We start from the raw sequence: 14,584 nt of genomic DNA, 5'->3' as shown, positions 1-14,584 counted from the left end.
GACTTCTCCAGCTAATTGAACAGAAGAATAACGATGGAGCTTTTCCTAACAAATATCAGGGACTCATCCTGGACCAACAGCTCCTGGCTTCTTCCTCATTTCTATTTTTAGCTCTCTCTCTCCCCACCCCTTCTCTCTTTCTCTCTCTCTGTCTCTCCCCCCACTGTTTTTTTTTTAGTGTATTTACACATATAACACAGACTCCCTGCAAATAAACTATTTTTTATTTTTCATCTCTTCACAAAATAAATAAATTAATTCAATTTGCAGTGAACAATACTCCAAAGACAGGAAACCCTCCCCTCCCAAGTTCATCCTCATTAGACTTCTCCAGAAATCTCTGGTGGCAGGAGGGGGAAGGCAGTGTAGGGAGCAGGGAGCCTGCAGCATGTGCAAGACCAGCCCCGCAGAAAGCAACACTGGGAGTGGAGGTAAAACAGCCCCCCCCACCCCAATCACCCCTCGGTTCCTGTTAGCATGGTGCTGGCCCGAGCTGGTAGCTTCCCACTCTGGGAAGCCAAGAGGTACAGGAGGGGTGGGGAGAGGAAGGAAGGGGAAAGTAGTCTCCTCATTAGAAAGAAACATTTCTGGACCTGCCAGAAACATCTTCAGCAACACCACATCCTGAGGTGGGAAGAGGCTCCCAGACAGTGTTACTGGGTCTTTGAGTCTTAGTCCGGTTTGTTCAAACTGAAGCTCTCTCTACCAGGGGAGGCCATTAGAGCCACAGTTCTGCACTGCCCATACATGGACTAGGAAATCAAGAACGGAGAGACATCCATGCATGATGACAGCTCCCACCAACTGAAATAGCCCCCAAACAAGGATGAATCCATCACTGTTCTGAACGCTCTGCATCTTGATTGCCTTTAGGAATGTTTCTTCCCTGTTCCCCTGAGCTAGGACCAGCCCCCAATAGAATGTCACCCTTCTTTCACCAAATAAGCTGGCCTGGGATGACAAACTCTCACTTGTATGTGCTGAATTGCCCAGGAGAATGTAAGCTCCCGGAAGACAGGCACTATTTTTGTGTGTGTGTCTTTGGATGCCAAGTCCCTGGTACAGAGCTTTGGTAACTTGAAGGCACTTTAAGAAATGCTGGTAGAATGAATGAACTATATGGAACAACCGCATTTTTGTGTGTTAATTTCCAGGCCTTGGCCCTGGAGGGGAGAGGGGCAGCTTGTCACTGGACATTGTCTTTAGAAGCAAAACATGCACATGGAGACGACATCCTGAGGCCGGGGTGCCCCTCAAAGGAGATGGGGAAGCACTCCCAGCCCTGGAAGACAAAGGGGGTAATGAAGACTGTCTCCTGAAAAGCAGGGCTGGGGGCGGGAGGGGAGAGAGAGCTGAGCAGACTCAAATTGACTCCAGCTGCCTCACTCTGCTTCTGGGGACCCCCCTGTAGCAATGGCTTCTGCTCCCTGGGTTAAGGGGAAACCCCAGCCTTTGGCTCCTCCAAGTCTCCCTCAAGTCTCCCTCAAGGCCCCAAGTGTCTTCTCTACCAACCTCCAACCAATACTTTATACTGGGAGAACAATAACAAAGGGAGGAACCAAACCATAAATAACGTTTAAGCCCCAAGCCGAGAAGAAACCCCAAGGAGGTGGGGAGGGGAGGGGAGCTTCCAGACGTGGAAAAGGGTGGACAGCCTGTCAGCTTGATGGCTAATCTGTGGGCTGAAGAAGGGGCAGGAAGAGAACCAGTGTCTTCTAGAGAAGGGTCTGGGGGTTTGGGGTTGTCCCGTTCCCCCTTCTCCCCTGCATATTCTTCATACCTTCTCCAGGCGCTGTTCCAAATCCCCTCCACCCCGCCAGCCAGACAACCAAAGGAGGCCTTTATGCATCCCCCTAGGCCAAGCTTTGATCATGCCTTCCATAAGGAGGCCTGGGTAGCCCTGGAGGAGCAAGAGGCTGACTCTCTGGAGCCCAATGACTTTGGACAGGGCCCCTGGGGGCTGGGGTCTTCATAAATAAGATGTTATGAGGGTGGGTCAAAAGCCAGCTTAAAGCAGCCCATGGACCACAAAAGTGAGGAAGCAGAGATAAAAGGAGGTAGCAAGGAGCAGGAGCAGGCAGGGCCTCACTTGGGACTGGGAGTTTGCCATTTGAAATGAGCCTCTCTAGTCAGGCTTATCATCCCAGGCAGGCCCCTGGTACTGGGGCCGTGACTCTCCCCTCCAGGCCCACCTCCCCCAACAATTACAATCAAGGACAGATGGACCCCGCAGGGCCAGGGAGGCACTTGTCTGAAGAAGGGGAGAAAGGGGCTGGAAGCAGAGCGAGCTGTCAGTGGGTGAAAATGAAGTCGGGACATCAACAGGCCCTGTCTGGCTTCGAGCCTCCTGGGGAGAATTCATCCTTGTCAGATGGAGCTTTGAAAGTCCCAGAAGCAGGTCAGGAACCTGCCCTGGTCTCTCTCTGTTCTAGGAAATCCTGGGGACAAAAGGATAAAGAGGAGAGAGAGAAATGGGGGCCGGAGTGGAGGGGGGATAAGGCCTACTTCTCTAGCAAGAAGGACGTGCCTGGCTCATTTAACTTCTTACTGGGTGACCCTTGCCACCAGGTGCCCGCCCTCTTCGGGCTCTGGGTCATTGCCCTGACTTATCTGTTGCATTTGTTTGGCAGCTGACATCAGTAGGAGGTCAGGGGGGTGAGGGCGGGGATCGTGGTTAAGGGCCCAGTGCCCCTTCTGCCATTACGTCACCCAGAAGGTGCCACGGTCCTCCAGGAGACTGATGGAGCGATTGGTGAGGGTGGCCGGGTCTGGCGCCAGCTTGTAGCCAAAGAGTCGCATGGCAGGGCCACAGGCCCCCTGGACCACCTGCGCCAGTTTGAAGGGGATGCTGAAGCGCCACTTGTCAAACTGCTCTGAGGAGTTCTTCTGGGTGGAGTAGATGCCGTTGCTGTCCCGCGGGGCTTGGGTGTTCTTACGGATCCAATCCTCCACCTGCGGGGTCAGGGTGATCCCCGCAAAGCGGTACATCTCCCGGGCCTTCTGCAGAGGCAGGCGGGCCACGTCCTCATAGCGGACCAACATGTAGCGGCCCCGCAGCCAGGAGGGCTGGCTCAGGCCCAGCTCAGCCGACAGGCGGATGCTCTCACAGTTCCCCCGGAGCCTCTGGACCTCGTCCTCCCGCAGTCGGGCCTCTCCTTCCGCCACCCATTTCTTCCAGGTCTCATACTTGCCAGAGAAGGCCACCATGCGGGATGCCTGCACGGCCCGGGGGTCCCGGACCAGCTGGATGATCCGCATGTCCAGGCGGGGGTCTTCTACCAGGGGGCGAAGGAACTCCAGCTGTCGGATGCGCACAGCTTTGAGGGCCATGTGCTCTTTGCGCTGGCAGGCATCCATGGCCAACGTCAAGTTGAGGGGGCCGCAGCGGCGGTTCTTACAATGGTACTTCTCAAAGACCTTCTTGACGAAGGGTGTACAGACAGGCTCCTCGCAGAGCGAGCGGCTGGACCCTCTCCGGAACATGAACTGAGTCAAGTGGTCCTCGGGAAGTGGGGTGATGAAGTGTTCCAGGATGTAGAGGTCACATAGGAACAGCTGCTTCAGCACATCCCGGTACACCAGGGCAGAGCCGGCAGCGTTGGCTCCCCCAGGTTCAAAGGTCACTGTCCGTTCGATATGCCACAGAGGCTCGAAGAGGTAGAAGATGTTACCTTGCTGGTTAAAGAACTCCCCCACGAAGGAGGAGCCAGTCCTGGTGGTGGCCATCAGAAGAACGTGTCGGCGAGGGCCCAGGGGCAGCTCCTCGGGCTCTCCACCCAGCTGCAGGGTGATGTTCCGGAGCCGCTGTTGGAGCTGGGAGAAGGAAGAATCCAATTCACTCAGGGACAGGAGGGATGCATTCTCTGATAGGATCAGGGCTGGGTCGGTGCCGTTGGCATCCATTAGGGATTGTGGGATTTGCTTCAGCTTGTCAGAGACCCTGTGAGCACAAAGGAAAAAAAATAAGGAGGAGGAGGAGGAGGAGGGAAGGAGGAAGAGAAGCAGCAGCTAAAATTCATATATTCACTTTTAGGTCTGCAAAGCACCTATGCAGGGAAATGCCAACACATGGCCAGGAAATCACCTTGGAACAATTCTTCTACTTCAATCCCTGACTCAGAGAAATAGAATCCAAGGATGTTAGAGCTGAGCTAGACCTCAGAGGTCACTTGTTCAAACTCTCCATTTGACAGAGGAAGAAAGTGAGGACCAGTCTAGTAATTTGCCCAAGTTCATACAGCTAAAAAGGTGGTGCAGTGGATAGAGTACCAGCCCTGGAGTCAAGAGGACCTGAGTTCAAATCCAGCCTCAGACACTTACTAGCTGTGTGACTGTGGGCAAGTCACTTAACCCTGATTGCAACCCCCTCTAAAAGATAGTAGCGGAGCAGCTAGGTGGCACAGTGGATAAAGCACTGGCCCTGGATTCAGGAGTACCTGAATTCAAATCCGGCCTCAGACACTTGACACTTACTAGCTGTGTGACCCTGGGCAAGTCACTTAACCCCCATTGCCCCGCAAAAAACAAAAACAAAAAGATAGTAGCAAAGTCAGGACTGGAACTCAGGTCTCTTTTTTAAAAAATTAAATTACCCCCCCTAATTATCAAGCAATGTTTTTTTTTTTTTCCCTCCTACCCCCCTGTCCCCTTCCAACCAATTGGAAAAAGAAAGAAAACTCTTGTAATAAATATTTATGATATTTGGTTTTGGTTCCCAAGTAGTGGAGCAGGTACCAATCTGCATTGGTAGGAATTTCCTCATTGAGAATTCCCTATACCAATGAAACCACAGGTTCTGCTAATAGATAGATAGGTAGACAGACAGATGGATGGACAGACTGATGGATGGATGGATGGGTAGATGGGTAAATAGGTGTATGGGTGTATGTATGTATGTATGTATGTATGTATGTATGTATGTATGTATGTATGTATGTATGGATGGATGGATGGATGGATGGATGGATAAGTGGATGGGTGGGTGGACAGATGGATGTATGGGTGGACAGACAAATGAATGAAACGGGGTTGAAAGGGTTTTTGTGTCATTGTTTCGTTTCATCTCCCATCTAGTTTACAAGCTCTGTGAGGGTAGGAATCATGTGTTATCCAAACTCTGCATGGGTCCCAGTGTCTTGAGTAATGCTTCATACAGAGTAGAGACTTTTGTTCAATGAATGAAGGAATTTGTGGAAATAAGGAAGGATGGTTCCCTCCTTTCTTACCTTGATATGATTTTATTTTCTTTCTCAATGAAGACAAAAACGATGACGACAAACAGCAGGAAAAGAGCATATTTGCTCCTCATTCTCAGGCTGTGTAGAAGGTCCCGAGTATCCTGGGGCCAAGAATATCCTTTTTCCATGGGGATTGATTGGAGGAGAGGGAGGGAGGGGCTCTGGGAGCTCCTTCCCCTCCCAACAAACTGTCCAGCCCCTAACCTTGTGTAGTTAGCTGGACCACATCTTCGATCTTGTCATCAGGTGGAGGACACTCACGTCCTGCAAAAAGAGAAAAGTGATGTCAGCCAAGCATTTTGAAACAAGGTAAAAAGGGATGGTGGAGGTAGCAGATGCAGGACCTCACACTTTCAAGGACCCTATCTATAGAACCTAGAGCAAAGAGAGCCCCAAACCAAAATGAATGACATGGATTGGCTGGAATCTGAAACTGAATTGAATTAAAAGATGATTTTTATGGAAACATACCCCCTTCTCAGCAGAGAGGTGGTGAATTAGAGGCGTGGAGCTAAGCATAAGGAAGGAGTCAATGTTGGCTGCTTTGCTCATCTCCATGTCTGTTACAAGGGTGGGTCCTGTTGAGGGTTGGCTGGAAGTCACAATGATGTTTTGGGGTGTTTTTTTGAAAGAATCAACAAAATAGGGTGGCACAGTGGATAAAGCACCAGCCCTGGATTCAGGAAGACCTGAGTTCAAATTTGGCCTCAGATACTTGACATTTACTAGCTATGTGACCCTGGGCAAGTCACTTAATCCTCATTGCCCTCTCCAAGAAAAATTTTTTTTAAAAGAATCAACAAAATACTTTTTTAAAAAAGTGAGACAAGTGGAGGATATAGCACTAGCCCTGGAGTCTGGAGGATGTGTGTTTAAATGTAGCTTCAAAGACTTACTACTAGTTGTGTGACCCTGGGCAAGTCACTTAACCCCAATGGCTTACAAATAAAAAGTGAGATAAGAGGACACTCAGTAGAGCAATATTGAGGAAGAATACTATCTAAAATTTATATTAATTATATATTTATATTAAGGTTTACAAAGCACTTTGCTTATATTATCACACGATCTTGTGAGGTGGTTGCTAATTATCTTTCTTTTAGAGATGAGGAGAGTGAAGCTGAAGAAAGGTTAAGTGACTGACTCAGAGTTACATAAACATCAAAGGCAGAATTCAAACTCAGGACCTCCTGACTGACTCAGAGTCCAACACCCTACCTACTACTCCACCTAGATGCCTCAGGAAAGGAAAAATGGAACCAAAAAAGAGAAAGTTATCTAGGAAGAGAGGACAGCCAACATCTTCCAAAGCAGCTGAGATCAAAGAAGATGGGGCTTGGGGAAGAGCACTGAAGAGGTTGTTGATAACCTGGGAAAGTCTGTGAAGTAAGCGTGACCGCTGAGGATGTGACCAGGAAGCTCCTTCCCAGCCCCTGGCCTCGGCAGAGCCCAGACACTGTCCCACTCAAGTACCTGGAGAGCACGTGTACTGCTCATCTATCACAGCCCTGTTTTCTCAAAGGAACAAAGTGGTGGTGGTGGTTTTTTCTTTCTCAATGATCCTTATGCCAAGAGGGGCCAGATTTCTAGGAAGAGATGATCGCCAACCCTAACATCGTATATCAGTGGTGTATTTATTTCCCTTAAGCAGAACTAGTCTTCCCAGAGACGCTTCCCAGCCTTGAGTACTTCCTCTCTGGAAGCATCCTCTGTATTTCTACCTGTGCAAGAGTCCAAGAGTTTCAGGGACTCAGGCTCCTTCCACACCAGCTGTTTCCTCAGGGGATCCCTGCAGCTTCCCTAGAAACCACTGAAGAAAGAAGAGGGAGTCCCTATGATAACATCTCCATTGGAGCTTCCTTCAACAGAGAATCTACAGGCCTCTGAATCCCCATCCTGTTCTGGCCTCTTGGATAGAAGCGAGGAGAAGCGTGGGTTGGAGGAGACATGCGGGGCTGTGGATCAGATTTCACATGGAACTCTTCATTCTGTAGGGATAGTGTCTGCTCCTCCCAAACCTCTGTGTTCAAATGTCCTTGCAGATCGCCCACCCAGCCCATATTTCTAGTCCCTAGAGCCTAGCTTTGTGGAGAAACAACTATGGCCACAGAATCATAGACACTTGGGGTTTGAAAAGCTCAGAAGCCATCTAAGATCAAACCCCACCTGCTCGGAGGGCAGTACCCATTGGACCAATCTATGATCCTTCTTGTCATCTTCTAGTGGTCCCAACTTAAACTTTGCCCACTCAAATGTGACCAGAATCTCTGCTTTCCAACAATGCACCCTAAGAACCTTGCCAGCAGCCCTGCTGATACACCCTAAAGAACACAGGGCATTTCTTCCATGTTGTACTGTCTCCAACAATTAGAATGTAAGCTCTTGAGAGCAAGGACTCTTATTTGTATCATTATCCATTTGTATTTCCAGTATGTAGCATAATGTTTTGCAAACAGTATCACTTAATTGCAAATAGTGTTTTTCTATTGCATACCATCTAACCCAATCCTTCTCTGAATAAGAATCCTCTCTGCAGCATAGCTGACAAATGGGCAACCACCCTTTTTCCTTATGTCTGGCTTACATCAAATTAGAGGATCATAGATTCAAGCTCAAAGGGCTCTCAGAGGCCGGTTTAACTGTCTCCTTTTCTAGACAAGGGAATCAGCCAGGGTTTTCAACTTGCTCAAGGTAACAAAGGCATCAGAGGTAGTTTTGAACCCAGGTCCTCTGACTCCAGAGACCATTTGCCTCTTCTTAACTTCTACTCTGACTAGTCAACTCCCTGTTCTGAGTCTATTTCCTCGTGCATAAAATAGGGAACAGGGGGAAGGAATCTTGGCATAGTGGATAGATGGCACCATGGAGTGAGTTAGGAAAACCAAGATTCAATACTGGCTGTGTGACGGGGCAAATCATTTAACCTCCCTGTGCACCTGGGCAACTCCTGGGCAGGTGTTATTTTTTGTCCTTCATTCTCCAAGAGGACCATGACATTGGGGTGGAATCATGACTGGCAATGAATTGGATTTAAGTGAGGGAGGGTTGTGCAAGGTCACCAAACATCACTTTTTCCTCCAGAGCCATCTGGGGCCAGTGGTAAGATAGACATCAGGACAACTGGAGATGGCCCCAGACAGATATTTAAGGCAAATGGGTTAAGTGATGGTCTGGAGGTGGGAGAGAGACAGAGAGACACAGAGACAGAGAAAGAGAGAGACAGAGACACAGAGAGACACACACAGAGACACAGAGAGACACAGAGACACAGAGAAACAGAAACAGACAGACAGAGACAGATACAAAGACAGACAGGAGAGACAGAAAAAGAGAGACAGGGAGAGAGACAGACAGACACAGAGAGAGACACAGACAGAGAGACAGAGACAGAGAAACAGAGAGAGAGAGAGACAGACAGAAGGAGAGAGAGACAGAAAAAGAGAGAAAGGAAAGAGAGAGAGAAAAAGAGAGAAAGGAAAGAGAAAGAGACACACACACACACAGAGACAGAGAGAGACAGAGATTGGAGGAAACATCTGAACTTAAGGACTAAGAAAGAACAACAAAAGGGGTTTTAAGGAGTCAGGGAATGGAATTGAAACCTTCCCTCAGGAGGTGATATGAAGAGGGGAACAAGGCAAGAGAATGAATGGAGCCTTCTGGGTTTTGAATGTTTTACTACTTTGCTGGAATGCACAAGAGTCTTTGTCCTTTCCAAAGAAAAATAGCTGGCTCTTTGCCGGCAGAGTAAGGAGAAACCCTGTGGGAACGTAAGTTTTCCAAGTGTAAAAACAGCTCATTGATGAATGCTAGAAAAATGTAAGCATGGGAGGGCTGTAGCTTTTCTAGACCCTGTTCCATGTGGATGCTGGTGCAGCCTCTGGGCTGCAGGGAAGGGCTAAGGCGGTGGCATCAAGCATGGAGACAGAGACTTCAGGGGGTTTGAGGGGATAGTGCCCCAATTTTCATAAGTTTAGGTCTATAGTAGAAGAAGAGAGGCAACAGAAGGGGACCAACTTCCACTCTAGACTTGTCCTATGATGAACAAATATGCCATGAAACTAAGACATCGGGGGCAGCTGGGTGGCACAGTGGATAAAGCACCAGCCCTGGATTCAGGAGAACCTGAGTTCGAATCTGGCATCAGACACTTGACATGTACTAGCTGTGTGACCCTGGGCAAGTCACATAACCCTCATTGTTCCACCCCCCAAAAAAAAGAAAGAAAGAAAGAAAGGAAGGAAGAAAGAAAGAAAGAAAGAAAGAAAGAAAGAAAGAAAGAAAGAAAGAAAGAAAGAAAGAAAGAAAGAAAGAAAGGAAGGAAGGAAAGAAAGAAGGAAAGAAAGAGAAGAAAAAAACCCTAAGACATCCAGGGGAAGCTAGGTGGCGCAGTGGATAGAGCACCGGCCCTGGAGTCAGGAGTACCTGAGTTCAAATCTGGCCTCAGACACTTAACACTTACTAGCTGTGTGACCCTGGGCAAGTCACTTAACCCCCATTGCCTCACTAAAAAAAAAAAAGACCAACCAAGAGCAGCCTTGCTTGTCTCACGATCTTCCAAATTCAGGTTTAAATGTCTAATTTCAAGGCCACCTAAAAAAATTAGAGCAAATATCATTGCCTTGAATGTCTGGGTGTCCTTGAGAATAGCACCAGGCTCATTTAGAGGGTTATTAATAGTATAATTAGCATTGATTGAATACCAATGAGAGCCATGCCTTGTCAAAAGGAGGAGAGAACATAAATCCTGCCTGGAGGGCTCACAGCCCAAATTAGAGAAGAAGTACTAAACTCAGGGGGAAAACAGGCCACACTTGCCTGAACACACTAATATGCTGTTGGTGAAACTGTGAATTGCTCCAACGGTTCAGCAAAACAATTTGAAAAATGTGTGAGTAAAGTCACTAAATGCCTTTTAGACAAAGAGGGCTCATTAGGGGGCATAGACATATGGAAGCCAAAGGCAAAAAGAAAGGAAGGCAGAGGAGTAGATACAGCACTGGCTGAGCGGCAGAAAAAACTCAAGTTCAAATCCTACCTACCAGCTGTGTGACCCTGGACAAGTCATTTAACCTCTGCTTGCCTCAGTTTCCTTATGTGTAACGTGACAATAATAGTTCCTATACCGAGGGTTGTTGTAAGAATAGAAATGAATGCCCCCAAAGCATTTTACAGACCATAAACTGTTCTATAAATGCCAGTTATTATTATTCTATACCTTGTATTTAATTATTTAGGAATATGTTGTATTCTCCCCCAATAACATATCAGCTTCTCAGGGGCAGGGATTGTCTCACTTTTGTCTTTGTATTCCCACCGACTGGCACAATGCCTGGCACCCAGTAGGAACCTGATATAAATGACTGTTGGTTGTCGTCCCTTGGAGGTAGGGTGTGGATATCTTCACCAGGGTCTCCTTCCTCTCCCTGATGGCTGCTTCTGTTATCATCACGTGTGGGGGAAGGGCAGGTGGCATGTGTGTGTTGGGGTGGGGTGGGGATGGGGGGGGGTGGTAACAGCCTCCAATTCCAAGGGAGAAGGTGGGAAGGGAGTGAGGGTGCAAATAAATGTTGGCATCTCTCTAACAACAGTTCTACCCAAGCAGAGCTTATCACAGGCTGGGCTTATTCAAAGACCTCTCCATATCATGCTTTAAGATTTGCAAAGTGCTTAATACACATTATGTCATTTGTACAGTTCCCAGCACATAGTAGAAACTCAATAAATTCTTGTTGACTTGACTCATTATTTGCAACAACCCTGTGAGGTATTATCCTCATTTCACAGATGAGTAAACTGAGGCTTGGAGAGATTGGCTCGCACAATGGCCACACAACTACCTTTAAGGTCCATGCTAGATCTAATCTCGTGAGTAAGTATTTTAAGGGGAGATTTGTATGTAGATCTAGCCTCACTCCCAATCTAGTGCACTCCCTACTATACTACCCAGTTCAAGTATTCTTAGGGTCACAGTTGGATGAAGGTTTCCTGTTGGGGGGCTTCCCCCAAATGCTGAATTGTGTGGAGAGTCATCTGTCAGTCTACCTATCCACAGATCATCCTGGGAAAACACAGAGACAGCTGGATTTTGCTTCTGAGGAGAATGTCCAACTTCCTCTCCCAGAAATCCCCATCTAAAAACAGCATTCACTCACCTGGCAGGAAGTCTACAGAATCTTATTCCCATTATGACTTGCGCAGAGCCCTGGTGACTCCAGTGATAGCATGGCTCTTGGGGACTGTTTCTGACGCATCTTAGGGAGATATCTCCCAGACAGCTCTGGGAACACCCCATCAGCCAGCTCACAGGAAGCAGTATTCAGGAGGAGACCCCCCTCCCAGGAGGCCAAGGTCATGTACTGAGCAAGTTTGGGAGGGAAGTAAGAAGGAATAAGTTCCTACTTTTCCAGCACAATAGGATCTTTAGTGTGGAAAACACACTGACTTTTTTGTTTGGTTTTCAGTATAGCGGGAACATGTCCAAAGACTGGGAAGCCAGGAGACCTTCATCCAAGCCCCAGGCCTGCCATTTACAATAGTGTGACCTTGGTCAAGTCACCTCTATGGTCTCAGTTTCCTCATCTGCAAGATGAGAGAGCTGTACTAGATGACTCTCTGAGGTCTAGTCATAAAGCTACAAAACCATGTAATCGATTGAAACAGAGCAGGTCCTTCCCACCCACCCCTTTGCCCTGACAGAAATTGCTAAGGGATGGCTTGGGAGTTTTCTCTGGCTTCCCTGAGAGGGAGGAAGAGAAACAGCTGGTTGGATTTTCTTGCCTCAGTGATATTTCACAGAAACATGGGACTTAGAGCTGGAAAAAATGTGAACTCTCATCAAGTCCAACCCCATCATTTTATAGATACAGAAACAGTGTTGGCTGAATGAACTCTGGTATAGCAAAAGAATTCAGTGAACTATTATTTCACTGTAAGAAATTATGAAAGGCATGATCTCCAAAACACCTGGGAGGTCTTGTATACTGAGAGAGTAACGTGAGCAGAACTGGGAGAACCATTTCTGTAGGCACTACAATGGTAAAGAAAATACCAAAAAGAAATGAAACAAAGAAAGGAAGAAAGAAAGAAAGAAAGAAAGAAAGAAAGAAAGAAAGAAAGAAAGAAAGAAAGAAAGGAAGGAAGGAAGGAAGAAAGAAGGAAAAAGAAAGAAAGAAAAGAAAAGAAAAGAAAAGAAAACAAAAGACAAGAAAAGAAAAGCAAAGAAAAGAAAAGAAAAGAAAAGAAAAGAAAAGAAAAGAAAGAAAAGAAAAACAAAAGAAAATACCCGGAAATACCTGAGAGACTTAAGAAAGCTGATGGGTGCAATGATTGATCACAGTCCAGGGCACTGGCAATAAACATGCTTGGTGCTTTTTGGCACAGCAGTGCTGGGCTAGAGGCACAGGGTGACACATTTTTGGCCACAGCTGTGTGGATTTCTTTTGCATGACTATACTTATTTGTTACAAGCCTATCTGTAAAGGGGGAACCTTTTCTTCTGGGCAGGTAAGGAGTAGGATAATTGAGAGAAATTAAGGAGCAGTAATAATGATACTAAAAAGAAAAGCTCACTAATGAAGCATTTAAAAATAAACAGAAAAGAGCAGAAGTTCAGAAGAAGACAAAGACAAGCAGAGCAGTTGAAACTACCAAGTTAAATCTGAATTATACCAAAAAACCTACCAAACAGTACACAGAGGCGAGAAAAAAACCCAACACATTATTTATAACAGAAGTTCATAGATTCATATATACTCTCCTTTTTTGTTTTTTCTTTGTATATGGGAATCTTCGGTTTTATTTATGTTTACTAAGTTCATAATAAAAAAGAAAAAAGTAACTATATAGAAATATACATATATCTCTATACATTTACTTTCATATAATATACATATGTGTGTATCTACACATATACATACACAGAGAGAGAGAGAGAGGGAAAGGGGGAGAGAAGAAGGGGGAGACAGAGACCCAGAGTTCTGTTTTGGACATGGTGAGCTTGGGAGCCAGGGAATGGAGCATCCGGATGGAAATGTTCAGCAGGCAGTCGGTAATCTAGAACCGGAGGTCAGGAGAGCTGGATATATGGTTCCAGAAATCATCCACATAATCACTGACCCCACAAGAGCTGATGAATCCCTGAGAGAGATTATGAAGTGGGCCTAAAACAAAGCACTGGGGCCTGTCCACAGTTAGGGAGCACAGTATGGATGAGGAGAGGAAGAGTGGATAAGCAAGTTAGAGTAGGAAAAATGAGATAGTTGTGGCGCAGCTGCCGAGGGAGGATCGAATGTCCAGGAAGTGGAATCTATAAATGCCATTTACTACTGTGTTGTTCTTTTTTTTTAAACCTATGTCATGCTTCCTTTACTACAGGGTGGTCATATGTGTTTTTCAATATTGTCTTTTTTTTTTTTTTTTAAGTGAGGCAATTGGGGTTAAGTGACTTGCCCAGGGTCACACAGCTAGTAAGTGTTAAGTGTCTAAGGCCAGATTTGAACTCAGGTACTCCTGACTCCAGGGCTGGTGCTCTATCCACTGCGCCATCTAGCTGCCCCAATATTGTCTTTTTTTAAAAAAATATTTTGTCATTTGACTCAGTGCTGTGTGTGATAAAGTGGAGGGTGTTTGGTTCTGAACTCAGAAGACCTGGGAATCAGATAGTGTCTCTGACACTCACTGCCTGTGTGACTGTGGGCAAGTCAACCCTGTTTGCCTCAGTTTCCTCATCTGTAAAACGAGCTGGAGAAGGAAATGTTAAATGGCTCCAGTATCTTTGCCAAGAAAACTCCAAATGGGGTCACCAAGAGTCAGGACACAACTGAAATATCTGAGCAGCAACAACAACAAATTAAATGGTTGGATTAGTTGGCTTCTAAAGTCCCTTCTAATTCTAGATCCATGGTCCCATGACGAGTAATTTCTAAGTGTAGGGTCAAGGACAAGATGTATCTAACTCTGTCCCCATTTTTGACTCATATAATAAGGACGATCCTTCCTATCCTTGCAGCTGCTTTGATTGGAAGATTTCTTGGAGATGTTGTTTTGCTTTAGAAGGAAGGCAAAAGCTAGAATGTTATTCCCTAGAGAAAAAGTGCATTCCTCTTCTTGTGACACCCTGGGAAATGGGAATGAGTCGTACTGGGTTTTATGATATCATGTGTGACCTATTGACAAGTAAAGAGATGGTTCCCAGCAAGAGTTATGACTCAATCCATCTGCTGTGGATGTATGGTCGTTACCAGTACAGCAAATGGTGATTTGTAAGAGAGCCACTCTCTTTTTCTGTTACATTCAGTCCACCATGGTGTGATGTTTAAAAGATTCAAGAGACATAGTTTCTGGGT

General features: G+C 46.4%; 1 protein-coding gene across 3 annotated transcripts in view; it reads right to left on the bottom strand.

The window, feature by feature from the left end:
- Positions 1-241: 241 nt before the first annotated feature.
- The window catches only part of CHST3 (carbohydrate sulfotransferase 3), a 55,107-nt gene continuing 40,764 nt past the window's right edge, over positions 242-14,584 (bottom strand). For all 3 annotated transcript variants that reach the window (XM_043986317.1, XM_043986316.1, XM_043986318.1), the window contains exons 3-4: positions 5,226-5,501; positions 242-3,940 (exon numbers count right to left, since the gene is read on the bottom strand). In XM_043986317.1, coding sequence (XP_043842252.1) covers positions 2,701-3,940; positions 5,226-5,365 — 1,380 coding nt within the window. In that variant the 5' untranslated portion in view covers positions 5,366-5,501 and the 3' untranslated portion in view covers positions 242-2,700. The remainder of the gene's footprint in view (positions 3,941-5,225; positions 5,502-14,584) is intronic.

The sequence above is a fragment of the Dromiciops gliroides genome, chromosome 2 (assembly GCF_019393635.1).
Source record: "Dromiciops gliroides isolate mDroGli1 chromosome 2, mDroGli1.pri, whole genome shotgun sequence".
Taxonomy (NCBI): domain Eukaryota; kingdom Metazoa; phylum Chordata; class Mammalia; order Microbiotheria; family Microbiotheriidae; genus Dromiciops; species Dromiciops gliroides.
This window is presented reverse-complemented; position numbering and strand designations above follow the sequence as displayed.